This window comes from Pelecanus crispus, chromosome W (assembly GCF_030463565.1).
Source record: "Pelecanus crispus isolate bPelCri1 chromosome W, bPelCri1.pri, whole genome shotgun sequence".
Lineage (NCBI taxonomy): Eukaryota > Metazoa > Chordata > Aves > Pelecaniformes > Pelecanidae > Pelecanus > Pelecanus crispus.
This window is the reverse complement of record NC_134675.1, coordinates 12,635,598-12,655,724: the sequence shown is the minus strand read 5'-3', so window position 1 is coordinate 12,655,724 and position 20,127 is coordinate 12,635,598. Positions and strand designations below refer to the sequence as shown.

The 20,127-nt window shown below is 40.1% G+C and overlaps 1 protein-coding gene across 1 annotated transcript in view; it reads left to right on the top strand.

The window, feature by feature from the left end:
* LOC142596504 (Golgi phosphoprotein 3-like) overlaps positions 1-17,902 on the top strand; it is a 40,488-nt gene extending 22,586 nt beyond the window's left edge. The window contains exons 2-4 of the mRNA XM_075725631.1: positions 1,027-1,158; positions 7,359-7,473; positions 17,467-17,902. Coding sequence (XP_075581746.1) covers positions 1,027-1,158; positions 7,359-7,473; positions 17,467-17,891 — 672 coding nt within the window. The 3' untranslated portion in view covers positions 17,892-17,902. The remainder of the gene's footprint in view (positions 1-1,026; positions 1,159-7,358; positions 7,474-17,466) is intronic.
* Positions 17,903-20,127: the final 2,225 nt, after the last annotated feature.

Below are 20,127 nucleotides of genomic sequence, written 5' to 3'. Positions count from 1 at the left end.
CATCACTAGAGGAGTTTTGGAAGGTCTTTCTGGATCATACCAAGTGTTTCCGCAATCATTTCTCAAAAGACAAATAATTTCTCAGAATTATTTTGTTTTGTCTTAGATACTGTTCTTGCATGTTTTTTAATATTTAACTGTTGGCTACTCTGTAATTAAAATAGAATCCTTTTTATAAGATTGGGGGGGGGGGGTGTCATAATTGTTGAGCAATGGAGTACCAAAGTCAATACATGTATTTCTAGATATTGAGTAAATGTGTTGGGTCAAATATTCTGTTCCGTCATTTAAGCAGACAGCGGTCAATGTAGAAATATAGATGAAAAAGCATGGTAGATGTGGTGTGGTTCATAGAATAAATGTGGCTTGCAGTTTTGCAGTCCATATAAGAATAACATACATCAAGTTTTAGAAGTATGTTTTCAAAGGATTTAAATGACAAACTAATAGCTGTTCCAAATATTTGCTTGAAAACTTTTGTCTTTTGGTTTACTATATTCAAGCTGAAAAATCTGTTCTGTGGTTTGTACTGATTGCCACATTTGTGTTTGGACTTTTAATTTCCAATATACTCCATATTTTATGTAATATTGATTTTTCAGGTTATTATTACTTCATCGGTGCCATATTGTTTATGGATGTAAAATCATGTTAATATTTCTCAGGAAACTCAAATAAGCCTGTGTGATGTCGGTGATGCCAAATGCTTGATGTCTTAAAAATGTAATAAGTTTATTTTGACTGCATATAAACTCCACTTTATATCTCTCAGTTCTTGATATCTTGCTGTTTTGTTTTGTATCACTTTCCTGAAGTTTCCCTGCTCTTCGAAGAGCAGAGACTAAGTGTCGAAGCTAATAGGGGATGAGTCTGTTTTTCATGTTTTACAGGAATGGTAGTTGACTAGTGATGCTACTTCAGAAGCATATGAGGGCCAGAGAAATGCTTAGAGAATGCAGTAAGCCTCTTTTTCTATTTGCTTTCAGGTGGAGATGGAAATATCTTACTGTCTTTCATTCTTCACAGGGCTACACGTCATTCTGGAATGATTGCATCTCCTCAGGATTGCGTGGCTGTATGTTAATCGAATTGGCATTGCGAGGGCGTCTTCAGTTAGAGGCTTGTGGAATGAGGCGCAAAAGTCTATTAACAAGAAAGGTAAGTGGAGGAAAATGGTCACGTTTACTTTTGTGTCATGCTCCAGGCAATACAGTAGCTATAAATTACAACTAGTAAGAAAAGAAAAAGACTTTTTTTTTTTTCTTTATATGGGGATAGGGATTCTGAGTAGTGACCTAAGTTAGATGCAGAGTTATTACCTAAAGAGTTTAAACGGTGAGCTGAAGTGCCTTGTTAAAATCTTCTGTACATGTTCTCTGCTCTTGTTTGTTCTCTTGATGTGTTCCTGCTGCTGTTGGGAACCTTGCACAAACAGTTGGCAGTGGCTCTGGCCAGGGTGCGGTGGCAGCATTTGCTGCTGAGAGCCAGTAGCACCAGTTGTAATTTGCTGAAGGAACTGGATTTTGCAATGTTGGTGAGATGTGGGCTGGGGCTGAGAGGAATGGCTAACTGACAGCCTGCCAGATGTATCCTGCAAGTCACCAGTTTAATTCTGGTGTACACAGTGTTGCAGTTAGTGCTTGCAATGCATGGGAAGGAAACGATCTTTGTACCTTGGGCCCCTGAGAACCCAAAATTGTATCTAGTTTAAGCATGTGACCGGTGCGTTAAATTTGTTGTACTTACTGACCTTTAAGATGGGCAAATTTTTAAGGTTCTTTAAACCTTAAAATTAGGCTGAAGATTTGAGGCGCCTTAAATTATTACTTTTGCCACTGGATTTTTTTCCTTAGTACAAAATGTGCAAAGTCACACTGTTTGAAGAATTTTTACTTCATCAGCTTTAGAGGATACTTGTAAAATAAGTTTATTTGAAAACATGGTCAAATGTTGTCTAACTATCACAGATAAATTCTTTTATGGCACACTTCCCTGTCAATATTATCCCATGCTAAATTTTTTAAAGTAAAGCTTACAAATTCCCCAACCTTCTCCCAGCTTCCTCCTCTTCTGAAGAATTGAACCTCTGTTCAGACAAACAGCTCCTACTACTTTTAGCTTCATTTAAGCATATTCAGCATTGATTAGTTTGCACAATTTTTTTTTTTTTCCTCCAAAGCTTTTGGCTCCTTAGGCATTCAGGAATCTTCTTTAGCAGTTATTTTCATTCTACACAAACCTTGTCAGCTCTATTTAACTGAAATTTTAACTGTGTCTTTTTAGGAAAATGGAAAAGTAACCTGTGCATATCTTCAATAAAGAATACAAGCAAAATTATTGTTTTCCTTTTTTTAATTTTATCATGTGATTTTTGGGGGTGGATTGGTGTGTGTGTTTCAGTTTTTATTTTTTCCCCATTGTTTAAGGAGAGCTAAAAGCTACCTAATATTAAATGCTTTGCTTTTTCTGCTGTTGTAAGGCAATCGAGAGATTTCTTTTTGCAGGCAGGAGGGTTCTATGAAAAAGGCTTAATATAAAATTCAAATGAAGATTGATTTCTGCTTAAGGAATTTCTTGCAAATAAAATCCCTAACTACTGATATATATGATGTTTCTTCTCTACTTGCCCCACCTCTCTCAATTTAGAAATCCTTCTCATGAATGACTTGTGTTGGTTTATATCTTATTTTGAAGTCTTGCATTAACACTAAATTTCAGTCTCATTTCTGTGTTTGCTAGATTTAATTGTCTCAACTCTACCAAGTGTCCCCCTTGTCCCCCTTTTGCAGGCTTTGCTCCCCTTGCCCTTAGCTTTCTCTGTGAATTAAATACTGTGCTTAGTGAGTGGAATGAGCTGTCTAGTTGCATCCAAGGTTGTGATTCAGCGAGGTGGAGTTTCAGTGGCAATACCATTTTTATATAGCTTCTGCCCCTCAGGCTAGCCCTTCTCCCTCCCTGCCTCTGCTCTATTCTGGGACTTTGTGGAAAGGTAAAATCTCATTAGAACTAAAGCTTTGATTTGTGACTCAAACCCCTGTATGTATCTTCAAGCCATGGTCTGAAGGGAGGAGTTAGGCTTCAGTCACTTTAGCCTGTGCTGCAGCTGAGAAGGGTAGTCCTGTCTTTGCAAAGAGGCTTATTATTGGAGTCTCTCTTGGGTTGTTACTAGTGTTTGTGCAGCCTTGTCAGGTAACCACTCTGGCTGAAAACTAATTCACTTCTTTGATCGGTTTAGTTTTTATTTGAATCACTTTCTTGATCTTGTCATCAGGTGGGGCACAAGTGAGACTGCTGGCACAAGCGATAAGGTGAGAACAAGAAGAGAGTAGAACTAGTTCTTTGGGCAGTAGTATGGATTTATAACCAGCTAACGGTGGTCTTGGTCACACAGCTGACTTAAAAGATAGCTAGCTACAATGATTTCCACTTCAAGCATTAAATCAGGTGGATCTTTGCTGATTATTTTTTGCAGTTTCTAAGACACAACTTCAGAAATTATCAAGATGCGTTAAATACATGCTTGAATGCCACAGAGACAAATGAGACTGAGAAACTGGCAGACAAGGACTTGATAAACGTTAGTGAAACTTCTGAAAGTCAATATGATGTATTTTATGCTGCAACATCCTTGTAAATTTGGCTTCAGAGTATGTAATCATTGCATCATTTTTGAGTTCTATCTACTGGTATCACTTTTAGAAACAAATAAATGAATGTTGAGGTTTATGTATAAATAAAGTAATTTCTAAGACTAGTGGTTATTGAAGATAGAAAATGGTACTCTGTGCTGTCTTACAGTCTCAGAAAGCAAGCCCAATAATTACAGTTCTTAAAAGAAATCCCAACAAATCCTTGGCAGATTAACTTCAATATTTTATAGCTGACAATTCTAAGTGATTAATGCATGAGTGAATTTTTGTATTAAAACTAAATAATGAATTTTACTTAAAAATCAATGCAAGAGGTGCTTCATCTTTAGCATTGTTTAATTGCAAAGCTGCATTGTGGAAAATTAAATATTCTGTATAATTGAAATGTCCTCAGTAGTTGGATACAAGACAAATCTAGTACATGATAAATCACTGAAAAATTGGAATAAATAAATATTCTTTGCAATAAGGCTAAGGACCATCATCTCTGAAGAACCAGGATCTTAGCTTCTTTCTCTACCTTAGCTCATCTATTAAAGAGAGAGAAAAAATACCCCCTTGTGGATGCTTAATCTTCTGCAATGATTCAATTCACAAGACCCCAACCCACTCGATTTCCCCACTCTTCTTGTGCTGTTATGACTCTGGAGAGAGTGAACCAAGAAGCATTCATCAATAAATCCTCCTTCAAGAGCAGATCCATGAGCATATGAGAGAGAGGTGGCTGGGCTTCCCCTGTTGCCTGTCTGCATGTGCTGGGAAAGGGAGGGGAAGAGAAATACCATGGAAGTGTGAACCAAAATACTTTTGAGGGGAAGGGTAATCAGAAGAATCTGTGCAGTGAATATGCAATGTAGCAGAGAAGTGAGAAGAAACAGTGCTGTATGCCTGGCTGCAGAGAACGGTAAACTTGGAAACAAAATCACTGTGTATTGTGGCTTCCCAAGAGCTTATGGATCCCTGACTGAGTTGAATGGAAGAGTCTATGCTCCTTACAGCTCTTTCCTCTAAATGCCTGCATGTTTAGGCTCATACTGTCATGGTGGATTATGTTCAGACTAACTTCTTAAACTTCTTTGCAGTGGTAGAAAAAAGTATCTTAACCCCAAATAAGCAAGAAAAGCTGTTTTCTAAACTTTTAAAAAAAAATCTTACTTAAATGCTTTTAAGTGTGGGATCTATCTCTTCAGTGAGGGGTGTGCGTGTGTTTTTGTTTTAATAAACAGGTCAAAAAGATGACTTCACATCTTACCTGTTAAAGTGATATGGTGAGTAGTAGGTTACCAACTGCAGCAGGCTGGAGTGGTCCAGTGTAACTAAGGTTACTGTGAAACAAATCATATGGGGCACATCAAAGAAACTAAAATACTGCTGGAATGTCATTTTTTAAAAAGAAGTAAAGATCAATAAGTTGGGTGTTTTTAGGATAATTATTAAAGGAATATCTGAAGGGTGGCTATTAATAACCACAGTCTAGCAGCTTAAAAACCCAACTTAAAAGTATGCTCCTGTATAATTAATTAAAGAAGAGAAACTTCCAAAAATTCCACATCTTGATATAAAACTGGAAGATATGTAATATCATTATATGTGTTTAATAAAGGTTTTGAGTGACTCTATGGCGCAAGCTTGTAAATCAGAAAGATAAAGATGCATTGTTGTGTGTTTAGTTTCAAATAGGGATTGTCTGGATTAAAATGTAGTTGTGTTCTTAAAGCAGAATATCTGAGATTTATGGTTGGAGTAATATCCAGCTTCCAAAAGTGGAGATCTGGACAGTATCTCAAGAGACCATTTAATCTTGATGTAGTAACAGAAAATCAGGTTTCTCTGGTCCCTCCCTGGCAGATGTTTAGTCTTAAAATTCTCCACTGAATGCAATTCAACAACCTCCCTGGATGTTTAATTTGCCTGCTGAAGTTTTTGACAATACATCCTGCATCTTCTGTATATCCAGAATAAGCTAGTATCTTTTATTTTTCCCGAAGTAGACACCCTAAACTACTGTTTGATACCCTCTTTGTAAAAATATCTTACATGCTGCTTTTTAGATCTAAACAAACGTTCTTTTTAGCCTGGCATTGTGGACTGGTTCATTCTTGCTGATTTCTATTAAAATCTTAGTTTCTGTGCTTTATAGACACTATCTAAATTGAACATAGTATTCTTATTTTGTCAAAAGACTTGGCTTTTGTTGATTCATTTGGTTCATAGTCGACTGCTAGAATTACTAGATGATTTCTTTGCCATTCTGAACTATATAGTCATTTATTATATCTTTTATATTTGTTGTCTGTTTTCTCATCCTGACTTATACTACTTTACATTTCTTTTTAATTTCATCTCATTGACTTTGTACACATCTCCAGTTTGGGATCATCTTGCCAGTATTGAAGCTGTCTTACCATTGCAATTCATTTCAGTGTCATCTACAGACCCTATGAAAATGTATTGTACTCCTCTATTGTTTGTAGTAAGGATCATTAGAACTACGGAACAGAACTGAACTTGGGATATATTTCAGTAGGACGCTTAAAGCTTTTCCAGGACACCTTTCTAACTACTGTGAAGCTTTACTAAAAATAAGATCTTTCACCTGCTGCTTCTCTTGTATATGTGGAATTGTTTTGATGTGTTAGTTTCTCTATAAATTGCCTGTTATCTTTTTACCTGATGCTTATAAAGTGCTAACTTGTAAAACTATTTAAATTGCCAGATTTAATCATTATTTTCATAAATAGCTTTGAAACAGTAGTAATTATTCTTTTCCTAAAGAAAGACAGAATTTTGTTGTTGTTCTGTTTTTATTCAAACATATTGACTTGGGCTAGTTAAATTTGTATGTTTTAGTTTGGTGCTCTTGTTTTTCTAACCAGAAAAAATTGTATTTGTACATGGTTTATATAACTACTAATACTGGTAAACAAGCAGTTACCCAAATTCTTAAATTTTATTATGTTAGTGTGAATGATTTCCTCCCCCCCCCCGTGCTCGCTTGGGGGAAGAACTCAAATAATTTTAGAAGTTATTAAATAACAAACTTAAGTGATATTGCATTTATTATTGCATATTAAAGGGTTTATTGGTACGTACATATTTTGCCTAATATGTGTATTTTAACTGTTAGTGAATGGAATGTAGTGTTGCTGGTCAACATGTTCTTCAGAGCTGTAAAACTTATAGATGTTGTCTTGAACCTATTTTTATCTATCGATATATGGAAGAAGAAAACCAGTTTTCCTGCTTTTTCACTTTCTAATTGATTTCTCAATTTCACATGGCCTAATTGTTTAACTGCAGTATTCTGAATAAATTGACTTGAAGCAGTAAAATTGACTGCCATCAGAGAGGAATTTAACACTGTAGTATACCTTGTTTTGGGGAGGAGGCAAAGGACCTGGCCAGGTTAGTGGATTATCTTCCTTAAAAAAATAGGTATTAAGCATGTTATTAATACTATAGTTTTAGTCAATTAAGGTTAATTAGGTTATAGATAACTTAAGACTTAATGTAGCTTTGTAATTAAAATCCTAAATAGCTTTTTAAACAACTAGGTATTTTTTAACTTGCATATTCTTAGAGAAGATTCCTCACTCCTTAAAATTTTCCTTGGTTCTGATAACAGGTAGATTTTTCCAGTTTTTATTGTTGGATGTTTATGGTATATGAATTAAGTCAAAATACTGACTGCATTTTATTCTGTCCTAGGTGATTTGCAAGTCAGATGCTCCTACAGGGGATGTTCTGCTTGATGAAGCTCTGAAACACATAAAAGAGACCCAACCTCCTGAAACAGTACAAAATTGGATTGAACTGCTTAGTGGTAAGCCTTGAACATAATGTATTTGCTCCTCTCCCCCCCCAATAAAGCTAATTATCTGGCATCACTAGAGATTATACTGTAAGATTTTTGGGGAGAAAGTATGCAAAAAAGTTAATTAGTCTGTCCTCTGAAGTAGTCTCTTGTTGATTTTGTAGCCTTGAATCAAATATAAGTAACTGTTGTTTTTGACTTAACTTGGTACAGAAAGGATCTAGATGGAAGTGTCAGAGGACATCTCTACTTTGTGGAAGAGGTTGTCTTCCGCTGACTCTGAAGTAAATCAGGACTGCACCCTGGAGATATAACTGCCTTTCTCTGTAATTGGAAATGAGGTTTAGTGGAAGTTTGGAGTATAGCCGTATGGATTCAGTATTCAGATCTTTTGATAAAGAAAGGAGATAAGGAGTTCATTGTTCAGATGTAAAAATTGAGGGTGATTTGGCCATTAATCATAAAGAAACAATAAAAAGACAAGAGTTCTTTCTATTTTTCCATTAACTGGAGAAATGTAACAAATATTTTCAAATATTAGATACTTCTAGTTGTTCAAAACAAAGTCTTTCAAGATGAGTACTTTGCACACAGCTCTTCCTGTAAAGCTAATAAATTGTTGCCAAAAAAAGAAATGTCAATTAGATTTCATCTTTACAATTGCACTTAACACTTTTCATATACCTCACCAACATTTGTATTCTTAGGCTGCATAAATTAAACTGAAATTAACAATGACCATCTTTTAACATGTAGTACTTTTTTGGTTTTTTTGTTTGTTTGTTTGGTGGTTTTTCTTTTTTCTGTAGCCAAAATTCATCACTAAGGTTTGTCTGTTTTTACAAAACACACAAAATGCAGCTTCCCTGGAGTAGATCAGAGTTGTACTTAGTTGTGCAACCAGTGCATGAAAAAAACCCACTGTTTTGTCAGCAATATGACTTTGGGAGGTAGGGGTTAATAAGACTTGAAGTTGTCTGTCTAAATCTATTTGTTACTTGTAACAACAGATAAGTAAGGGTTTCAAAAATGAGAAAAATCTCTCCAGCTTTCTCTGCTTTCTTGTTTTCGTTATGTTCTTCCCGTTTGTCCTGCACCACCTGAAACAGCCTTCCTTGCATACTCGCATACAGTTTATACTTGGTGCCCTTGCCATCCCTCCCCTCTTGCTCCTTGACTGTCAGGCAGAGGGGGGAGAGAGGAGAAGAAAGCAGCCCTTGTCAGTAGGGGGCATGGCTGCTGCATAGCCTTGCAGTTTAGTTCTTGATCAGCTCCCCTTCAATTTTACAGCCTGCAAAAACAATTAATTTTTCTTGTCCCAAATGCATAATTTCTGCTGACATTTCACCTTCTCTCACAGTGCAGAGCACATCAAGTTAGTACTGATTCAAAAAAGGCCAACTAATGAATGAACAATGTTGTAGGTTTTCCTTGAGCTAAGCTAAGGTTTTCCTGACCCTGCTAAGCTTTGGCTCTGGGAAGATAGTTATTGTCAGTGCTGTGGCTGAGACTTAGATCAATCATTTTTACTTACACGTGGGTATTTAATTACTAGTTCTTGGATAGTTGCCCTGGTTTCAGCTGGGATAGAGTTAATTTTCTTCCTAGTAGCAGGCATAGTGCTGTGTTTTGGATTTAGTATGAGAAGAATGCTGATAACTAAAACATCAGTGTGTTGTTGCTAAGTACTGCTTATGCTAGTCAAGGACTTTTCAGCTTCCCATGCTCTGCCAGGTGCTCAAGAAAACTGGGAGGGGGCACAGCCAGAATAGTTGATGCAAACTGACCAAAGGGCTATTCCATACCATATGATGTCATGCTCAGTATATAAACTGGGGGGGGGGGGGTGGCCAGGGGGAGCGATCGCTGCTGGGGGACTGTCTGGGTATCAGTCGGTGGGTGGTGAGCAATTGCACTGTGCATCACTTGTTTTGTATATTATTATTATTTTGTTATTATTATCATTACTATTTTACTTTATTTCAATTATTAAACTGTTCTTATCTCAACCCAGGAGTGTTTCTCACTCTTACTCCTCTGATTCTCTCCCCCAATCCCACTGGGGCAAGGGGAGCGAGCAAGCAGCTGCGTGGTGCTTAGCTGCTGTCTGGGGCTAAATAATGACAGTCCTTTTTGGCGCCCAACGTGGGGCAACAAAGGGTTTGAGATAATAACAGATTAACCAGAGCGTATTAAGGAATCTGTTAACAGTTGCCGGTCACAATATTAGTTCATCTGATCTGCACCGTGCTCCTTTTTTTTTGTACATGTTAGATTGGTATTGGTTTGTGCAGTGTGCTATGCTCTGCAGTGATTCATGATGTTTTGCCTGGGAGATTTGTTATTAAAACACTGACCTTTACCATTATTTGGTATCTGGGGTTTCTACTGAAGCCATTACTGTACTTGGGGTACCACCTCATGGAGAGAATTAGCAATTATACCTCTTCCTTCGAGAGGCTTGTTGTGGAGGAAATACAGAGTGGCACCTTTGCTACCTTCTTCTATGATGTTTCCTCCTTCATTACAACTTTTCAGTATCTTGAACATACCTGGGTAGTTAATATACATCTATTGCTATTTCTTGGGAATACTGTTTCTGTTTTGACAAAGGTTAGTAATCAATTTAAGAATATCATCCAGAGATCCACCCCAAGGCTGGATAGTTATGAGTGGCAGGGTGTGTGGAATAGTATGGGCAAGTACCTAGGACAGTGGGCACCTCCAGTGTTTTGGAACTTCACCCCTGAACAAGTGCAGAATCCTGAAGAACTAGTAAAGTATTTGGAAAAAGTATGTTGTCACCCTGGCAACTCCAGAGAGACACAAATCACTGCAATGTGCTGGGAGCTGGCCCATGCCCATCAAGCCCTGTTCAACATTATTCAGTACCCTCAAGGGGAAGAGGAGGACTCTGGATCTGATGACAAAGCGACAGGCACTGTGGCTACTCCAACCCTGGCAACAGGCACTGCGGCTACACCAGGGAACCAATCCGTGCCAGTATCAGTTGCCTCCATACCCAAAAAGAAATCTTGGAAGCAAAAGTCGGCTCGTTTAGAGAGGGATGATGAAAAAACAGGGCCATCACAAGGAGAGGAAGAAGAGGAGGAAGAACTAGTAAATGAGATGGAAACCACCCGATCCTTATCCTTGAGTGAGCTGCGAGGTATGCGAAAAAATTTCAGTCGAGTCGTCGTCCAGGCGAGCACATTGTCACCTGGCTGCTCTGATGCTGGGATAACAGGGCCAGTAGCCAAGAATTAGAGGGTAAGGAAGCCAAACAGCTGGGATCCCGTTCTAGGGAAGGGGGCATTGACAAAGCAATTGGAAAAGGGGCACAAACCCTCAGCCCAGGCAAATGGACCACTGTAGAGAAAGGTATCCAGTCCCTGAGGGAATTAGGCATGCTGGAGGTGATTTATAGTGACTTGAACAATGAGCAGTTATCCAAAGATCCAGATGAAGTCAGGTGCACACGACCCATGTGGCAGAAGGTGCTACAGAATGCACCAGCATCGTATAGCAACTCGTTGGCAATAGTGGCCTGGAAAGATGACGAGGCACCAACGGTGGATGAAGTGACGAGCTGAGTCCGGGAATACGAAGAAAGTAACTCTTCCTCCCTACGGGCCTGTGTCTCGGCTGTAGAGAAACTGTCCCTGAAGGTACAGCAAATCAGAGAGGATATATCCTACTCCCCACCTGTACAGACCACTATCTCAGACGTTAGGAGTCAACGTCCTGCTCAGAAGAGAGGATATAAAGGATATACACCAAGGGGCACCCTGTGGTTTTACCTGTGTGACCACGGAGAGGACATGAGGAAGTGGGATGGAAAATCTAGCTCGACCCTAGAGGCATGGGTGCGTGAGTTGCAAGGAAAAACTTTTACAAAAGGCGGTTCTCCCAGGAAAATTGCAGCTCCAGTTTCCAGTAAGCAGTTCCCCAGACAGAGTAAGAGGGCTAATTTTACTTCCGACCTTGATCAGGGGACTTTTGATTCACATTTACAGGAAGTGAACAGCGAATACTGTGACCAGTGTTAGAGGGGCCCTGCCTCCAGCCAGGTGGAGGAAAGGGACAACTGGGTTTACTGGACTGTGGGGATTCGATGGCCTGGCACATCAGACCCACAGGAGTATAAGGCTCTAGTGGACACTGGTGCACAGTGTACCCTAATGCCATCAAACTATAGAGGGGCAGAACCCATTTGTATTTCTGGAGTGACAGGTCGATCCCAACAGCTCACTGTACTGGAGGACAAAGTGAGCCTAAGTGGGAATGAGTAGCAGAAGCACCCCACTTTGACTGGCCCAGATGCTCCATGCATCCTCGGCATAGATTACCTTAGGAGAGGATCCAGAAGGGTACTGGTGGGCTTTTGGTACAGCTGCCTTGGAGACAGAGGAAATGAAACATCTGTCCACCTTGCCCGGTCTCTCGGAGGACCCTTCTGTTGTGCGGTTGCTGAGGGTCGAAGGACAACAGGTGCCGATCACTACCACAACTGTGCACAGGCGGCAATATCGCACCAACCGAGACTCCCTGATTCCTATCCATAACCTTATTCATCGACTGGAGAGCCAAGGAGTGATCAGCAAGACTCGCTCACCCTTTAACAGTCCCATATGGCCAGTGCGAAAGTCTAATGGGGAGTGGAGACTAACAGTGGACTATCGTGGCCTGAACGAAGTTACACAGCCGCTGAGTGCTGCCGTGCCAGACATGCTAGAACTTCAATATGAACTGGAGTCAAAGGCAGCCAAGTGGTATGCCACAACTGACATTGCTAATGCGTTTTTCTCCATCCCTTTGGCAGCAGAGTGCAGGCCACAGTTTCCTTTCACTTGGAGCGGTGTTCAGTACACCTGGAACCGACTGCCCCAGGGGTGGAAGCACAGCCCCACCATTTGCCATGGACTGATCCAGACGGCACTGGAACAGGGTGAAGCTCCAGAACATCTGCAGTATATTGATGACATCATTGTGTGGGGCAATGCAACAGAAGAAGTTTTTGAAAAGGGAAAGAAAATAGTCCAAATCCCTCTGAAGGCTGGTTTTGCCATAAAACAAAGTAAGGTCAAGGGACCTGCACAGGAGATCCAATTTTTAGGAATAAAATGGCAAGATGGACGTCGTCAGATCCCAATGGCTGTGATCAACAAAATAACAGCCATGTCCCCACCAACTAGCAAAAAGGAAACACAAGCTTTCTTAGGCATTGTGGGTTTTTGGAGAATGCATATTCCAAATTACAGCCAGATCGTAAGCCCTCTCTATCAAGTGACCCGGAAGAAGAAAGATTTCAAATGGGGCCCTGAGCAACAATAAGCCTTTGAACAAATTAAATGGGAGATAGTTCATGCAGTAGCCCTTGGGCCAGTCCAGACAGGGCAGGATATTAAAAATGTGCTCTACACCGCAGCTGGGGAGAATGACCCTACCTGGAGCCTCTGGCAGAAAGCACCAGGGGAGACTCGAGGTCGACCCCTAGGGTTTTGGAGTCGGGGATACAGAGGATCCGAAGCCCGCTATACTCCAACTGAGAAAGAGATACTGGCAGCATATGAAGGGGTTTGAGCTGCTTCAGAAGTGGTTGGTACTGAAGCACAGCTCCTGCTGGCCCCCCGACTGCCGGTGCTGGGCTGGATGTTCAAAGGGAGGGTCCCCTCTCCACATCATGCAACTGATGCTACGTGGAGTAAGAGGGTTGCACTAATCACACAAGGGGTTTGAATAGGAAACCCCAGTTGCCCAGGAATCTTGGAAGTGATCATGGACTGGCCAGAAGGCAAAAACTTCAGAATATCACCAGAGGAGGAGGTGACACATGCCGAGGAGGCCCCACTGTATAATAAATTGCCAGAAAATGAGAAGCAATATGCCCTTTTCACTGATGGGTCCTGTTGTCTTGTGGGAAAGCATCAGAGGTGGAAAGCTGCTGTCTGGAGTCCTATACGACAAGTCGCAGAAACTGCTGAAGGAGAAGGGGAGTCGAGTCAGTTTGCAGAGGTGAAAGCTATCCAGCTGGCTTTAGATATTGCTGAACCAGAAAAGTGGCCAGTCCTTTATCTCCATACTGACTCATGGATGGTGGCAAATGCCCTGTGGGGGTGGCTGCAGCAATGCAGGCAGAGCAACTGGCAGCGCAGAGGCAAACCCATCTGGGCTGCCCTGTTGTGTCAAGATATTGCTGCCCGGGTAGAGAACCTGGTTGTAAAAGTTCATCATGTAGATGCTCATGTACCCAAGAGTCAGGCCCCTGAAGAACATCAAAACAACCAGCAGGTGGATCAGGCTGCTAAGATTGAAGTGGCTCAGGTGGATCTGGACTGGCAACATCAGGGTGAATTATTTATAGCCTGGTGGGCCCATGAAGCCTCAGGCCATCAAGGAAGAGATGCAACATATAGATGGGCTCGTGACTGAGGGGTGGACTTATCTATGGACAGTACTGCACATGTTATCCATGAATGTGAAACATGCGCTGCAATCAAGCAAGCCAAGCAGTTCAAACCTCTCTGGTATGGTGGGCAATGGCTGAAATATAAATATGGGGAGGCCTGGCAGATTGATTATATCACACTCCCACGAACCCGCCAAGGCAAGCGCTATGTGCTCGCCATGGTGGAAGCAACCACCGAATGGCTGGAAACATATCCCGTGCCCCATGCCACCGCCCGGAACACCATCCTGGGCCTGGAAAAGCAAGGCCTGTGGCAACGTGGCACCCCAGAAAGAATCGAGTCAGACTATGGGACTCATTTCCAAAAACAACCTCATAGACACCTGGGATACACATTGGGATACACATTTAGCAAAAGCCACCTGGTTAGTCAACACCAGGGGATTTGCCAGTCGAGGTGGCCCTGCCCAATCAAAACTTTTACGTACTGTAGAAGGAGATAAAGTCCCTGTAGTGCACATAAAAAATATGCTGGGGAAGACAGTCTGGGTTACTCCCCCCTCGGGCAAAGGCAAATCCATTTGTGGGATTGCTTTTGCTCAAGGACCTGGGTGCACTTGGTGGGTGATGTGAGAGGATGGGGAAGTCCGATGTGTACCTCAAGGGGATTCGATTTTGGGTGAAAATAGCCAATGAACTGAATGGTATGATGTTAATTTCTATATAATGCTGTATGTCATCTCTTTTATGGTTCCTATATGCCACATCAATGGTATTACAGTAAGAATTGCCCAGCTTCATGAAGATGAACTGTGATGAAACCGAGCAAAGTGCAGTAGTGTTGGAACTGGCTTCAGCATGCAACAATCCAACACCACGCACCATCTCTCCTGCCCTGAAAGACTGTGATGACAGATTGAACCCCAAGTCATGGACTAAATGAACTCTGTGGACATTTTGGAGGGATGGCCCACAGACAAAGGGAATGATATCTGTGTGTATATATCAAGATAGGGAAAGTGGTGGTGACCAATTAGAACACATTGGGAAGGGTAGGGCCTGTGATTGATGTAGATGGTACAGAATAAGGGGTGGATATACTCCTGTCGTGAGACTGTCGTGGTTTAGCCCCAGCCAGCAACTAAGCACCACGCAGCCGCTCACTCACTCCCCCTACCCCGATGGGATGGGGGAGAGAATTGGAGGAGTAAGAGTGAGAAACACTCCTGGGTTGAGATAAGAACAGTTTAATAATTGAAATAAAGTAAAATAGTAATGATAATAATAGTAATGATAATAATAATACACAAAGCAAGTGATGCACAATGCAATTGCTCACCACCTGCCGACCGATACCCAGCCAGTTCCTGAGCAGTGATTGCTGCTCTCCAGCCAACTCCCCCCAGTTTATATACTGAGCATGACGTCATATGGTATGGAATAGCCCTTTGGTCAGTTTGGATCAACTGTCTTGGCTGTGCCCCCTCCCAGGTTTTTTTTTACCTGGCAGAGCATGGGAAGCTGAAAAGTCCTTGACTAGCATAAGCCATACTTAGCAACAACCAAAAACATCAGTGTGTTATCAGCATTCTTCTCATCCTAAATCCAAAACACAGCACTGTGCCTGCTACTAGGAAGAAAATTAACTATCCCAGCCGAAACCAGGACAATGGTATTAGAGTTCTTTGCATTTCCCATGGTTTAGAGAACTGCACTTTGAAGAAAAATATTTTGGTGTTCTTTTTTGGGTTTTTGATAATCTCTTAGAATTTTGCTGTAGGGCCTGATCCTGGAAAATAGCTATCCATAATTATCAGTGATGCAAAGAATGCTGCTTGGAGTTAGTATTCAGAGCCATCATGGAAATATTTATATGCACATTTAAGACGATGTTTGCCAGGCTGATCTTGTTTATGTGATGGCCTCTAAGGCAAGCAGGTATAGGGAATACAGAAGTTTGGATCAAAATGTTAGGTCTTCCTGTAGCTGTAACAAACAGCTGTGTGTTTGAACAAGCAAGTGCCTGTGTAATTGAGGAGATTGGTCACAAGGTGTCACCACAGTACTGATTTTTATTATCGTATAGCCACATCTACGTAACAAATTTAGAAACATCTAAGAAATTACCTTTGCCCTGTGAAACACTGTAAGGAGACGACTTCCCCCCCCCCCCCCCCCCCCCCCGCGTTTGTGATAGCTTAATTTCATTCATGGTCAAGCTGGGGAACTGCATTCAATGAGAATGTAATTCCTACAGGGACTTGTGGAGTTCAGGCCTGGGTACGTTCTCTACCTTTCACTATGCAGTTCGTGTCACCTCATTGTTTACTTGTCTGCTATTTGGTTACAGTGTACGTCACCTTCAGTCACAGTGGGAGAAACCTTAAAGTAATCTGTGTGTTATTATTCATTAACCAATGATTTTTTAAAAAAGTTTTCTGATATATAAATTCTCACATCATTTATGGGAAAAAAAAAACATCTATGTAAGAAATACTTTATGCTGTTTCTTCCCTCGCCTCTTAAAATGCATAGGCTCTTTTATATCAGGAGGGGATTTTAATCCTTACAATAAATACTTAGGTAGGCTGGACCTAAAGTTTTAGCTTGTTAAGTAAACTCTTAAGCAAAGATGGATTTCTCAGTGCTTAGCAACTTTAGCTTTCTCAGTAGCTGTTGATGCTGATTTTGTGCTTTTAAAATTCCCTCCTCTAAGCTCACACACTCTGAAGTGCCCAGTTCTCCTGCCTTAACAAAAAAACATTAGAAATAATTTTTATAGAAACATCAAAGCCCCTGCCCAACATGTGCCTGTGTGTAATGCACACACCCACATTCACACAGTGCATGTCACTTTCACCTGGTGGGGGCAGGAAGGGAGAGAAGAATGTAAACCTGAAGAAATAGAGAAGCGAGGGGGACATATAGGGTAAGTGTGTATTAGCTTGTCTCTAGCAGAAAGAATGGCAATGACACTTCTTCCAGCTTCTGAATTGATAAAAGGCTGGAAGTAGACAAATGGACAAGATTGGAGGAGATGCTTATTTTTGTTTTTATCAACTCTTTCTTCATGACTGTGTGTGGTGTTTTGTTTGGTGGTTTGTTTTTTTGGTTTTGGCGGGGGGGGGGGGGGGGTCCTTTTTTTTTTTTTTCTCTTTTCCTTCAGTACAAACGGGTAGATGTGGCACTTCGGGACATGGTTTAGTCTAGTCTACCCTTGATTAGTTTAGAGTAGACTTGGTAGTGTAGGTTAATGGTTGGACTGGATGATCTTAAAGGTCTTTTCCAACCTAAACGATTCTATGATTCTGTGATAAGAGTGCTTATTTGTCATATCCCTAATCAAGACATGGCTTAGCTAGCATTTCATCCAAACTTTAAATGTACACTGAAACTCCTCAAAGAGGCTATTATGGTCTCTGCCTCTGTGCATATGTCTGGGTAGGTCAGAGAAATGCTGACATGAGCACAATATCTTAGTGTAATAGTCAGCTATATGAATTTGACAGCTCATTCTGCAGCAGGGGGGAGAATTGCTGTAATAGTACAGCTTAAACTTTGCCTGACTCTTGGCTTTTTTGCTTGTTTTTTAGGTGAAACATGGAACCCATTGAAGTTGCACTACCAATTGCGAAATGTCCGTGAACGGTTAGCTAAAAATCTAGTGGAAAAAGGTGTACTGACAACAGAGAAACAGAACTTCCTTCTTTTTGACATGACTACGCACCCTCTCACCAACAACAATATCAAACAGCGCCTCATCAAGAAGGTTCAAGAAGCAGTCCTTGACAAATGGGTGAATGACCCTCATCGCATGGACAAGCGCTTGCTGGCACTCATTTACTTAGCCCATGCTTCAGATGTTCTGGAGAACGCTTTTGCCCCTCTTTTGGATGAGCAGTATGATTTAGCCACAAAGAGAGTGCGGCAGCTTCTGGATTTAGACCCTGAGGCTGAATGTATGAAAGCCAACACGAATGAGGTTCTGTGGGCTGTTGTAGCAGCTTTCACAAAATAACTGCGTTCAGACTGCAGTGTTCTCTCTTCTTTCATGTAAACCAGTTGTTTCTCTTCTATTGACTATTCATGTTTTCTGTAATTTGTACCTTCTCACATGATGAATCAGCTCTTGTTTAATGGGAATTATAAGTGGTGTGTTCCCTCCTTCTCTGTGTATCCGTATACAGGATTCTGCTGGTACAAGAGACCTTCCTGTTAAAAAACAACAGAAAAAGGGTTTACTGCCATATTGGCATTCTATTTTGTATTCAGTTTGAGTTATCTGAAATACTTCGTTTAATCTGTTTTTCATCTTACTGTTATTGAAGTGGTTTAACATGGAAAGTACCTCAAGGAGGAAATGTGCATGCAGTTGGATCACTAGTCTCAGCTGACACAGATGTGTGCATGCATCAATACTTCTGCAGTACAATTCATAACAGACTGAAAAAGGGCCTTTTAAAATCACCAAAGCTCCATGTTGAAGTGTCTGTCAGGACATTTTAAACACAGATATTGTTTCAATTATATCTAACAAATTTACTTTAAAAGCAGAAATGCCATTAAGCAGCTTTGTCAATAGTTCCTGTAAAATGCCCTGTAAATTTTACATGAAAAGTCTCTTGTACACTTATGTTTTCATTAGAACGATAGCTGAGTTGTAAGGCTAATGTAGAAAGGTCCAATTGTTTCATAAAACAGTTTTGGGATGGGATACATTCCATTATATTGTATATATAGTTCAAATTGTATATTAACTACTGCCCCATCTTAGTATTTTGCAAGATCTACATAGTTGTACACCTGGTGCCCCTTATTTGCTATCAGCCATTGCCATTTGATGGAAAGAAAGGCCTCCTATAAAGAGCATGTATGTGAAAGCTGTTTGTTTCCAGTGTCTACAGAGTTTGCCATCCAGGTATTCTCAGTCTATGCATTGCCTTTAATAATTAGTGTATAGAAAGAGACTACTTTCTATCATCGTTTGTACTTTTTTTTCTTTTTTTTTTCCCCCTCTTGTATAGAAGAGGCTTGTGACCAGTACAATTCTTGAGTGCACTTTTTAACTTTGTTTGTACGCAAATTAACATTTGTCTCAAACTTTGTAATCTATTTTACACTTTAAAAACAAAAAGTCAGTCCTAGCAGGTGTTGCATGTAAATGGTTAGCAAGTAATGACTGCAGTTCAGATGATTAAAATTTCTGTAATGGGACGCTCTGCTATATTTTAATTTTTTATATACAATTATGCTGATTAGCACACTCTTGTAAAAAAAAAATATATATAAAACTTTGGCTTTTAAAAATGTATTGCCTCTTTGCCATTGCTTGTTATCTCCCATTGGTTTCACAGTGTAAATATTATGCATTGAACAAATTAAGCATTGATTTATATTTTTTTTTCCTCATAACAATGAAGATTTATAGTGGGGCTTACAGGTGTTTAGAAAGTTTTTTTTGGTTAATATTCAGAGCAAGAATACTAGATGGTATATAACTGTAGAGTTGAAATTTAAGGGATCCCTTAATCTGTATACTAGCTTTTTACCTACAGTAAATAAACTATGATCTTAAAAGTGCCTGAAACAGCAAGCATGTAATTTTTATTTTTTGTTGCTAATTAGAAAGGTTTTATTGCTTAACTGAAAGCTTTAGTTAATATCCTTCTTATTAGAAAGGGAGAGTTTATATTAAGTAGATGAAACTGACCTAATCAGCAGTGTCACTCAGATCTGCAGGATTCATGGCTGAGACAGACTGAGTTAGCTTATGAGTGTGCAGCTGTACCTGCCATGGGTAGACCCCTTCTATCTTGAGCACAACTCTACAGCATCATCTGTGACTGGACTTCCAATTTTGCACTTAGTTTTAAAATACAACTTAAATTCATCATACCTATATAGCCATTTTTAATAAAGGGGTTTAAAATATGGTCCTTAACATTTAGTGGCACACTTGTTTCAGTTCTTAAATGATGTTTCTTTAGAAAAATTAAATTAAAAGTATATTATAAGGTATTTCAAACTTTGGTTTACAAATAAAAAGATAAACGGTGTTCTCCCAGTTGTAAGATGCTGTGTTTAAAACTTTGAGGAGCTTGGGCATGAACTTTGGACATTTTCTTTTAAACATTTTCAAAACATGATTGCTTTAAGTGGAGGGAAAATGAAAGTTGCTATTTTGCTCTTATATTTGACAGCTTACAGAATACTTTGTACTTGATAGTATATGCTAACTCACTGCTTTCATTGTC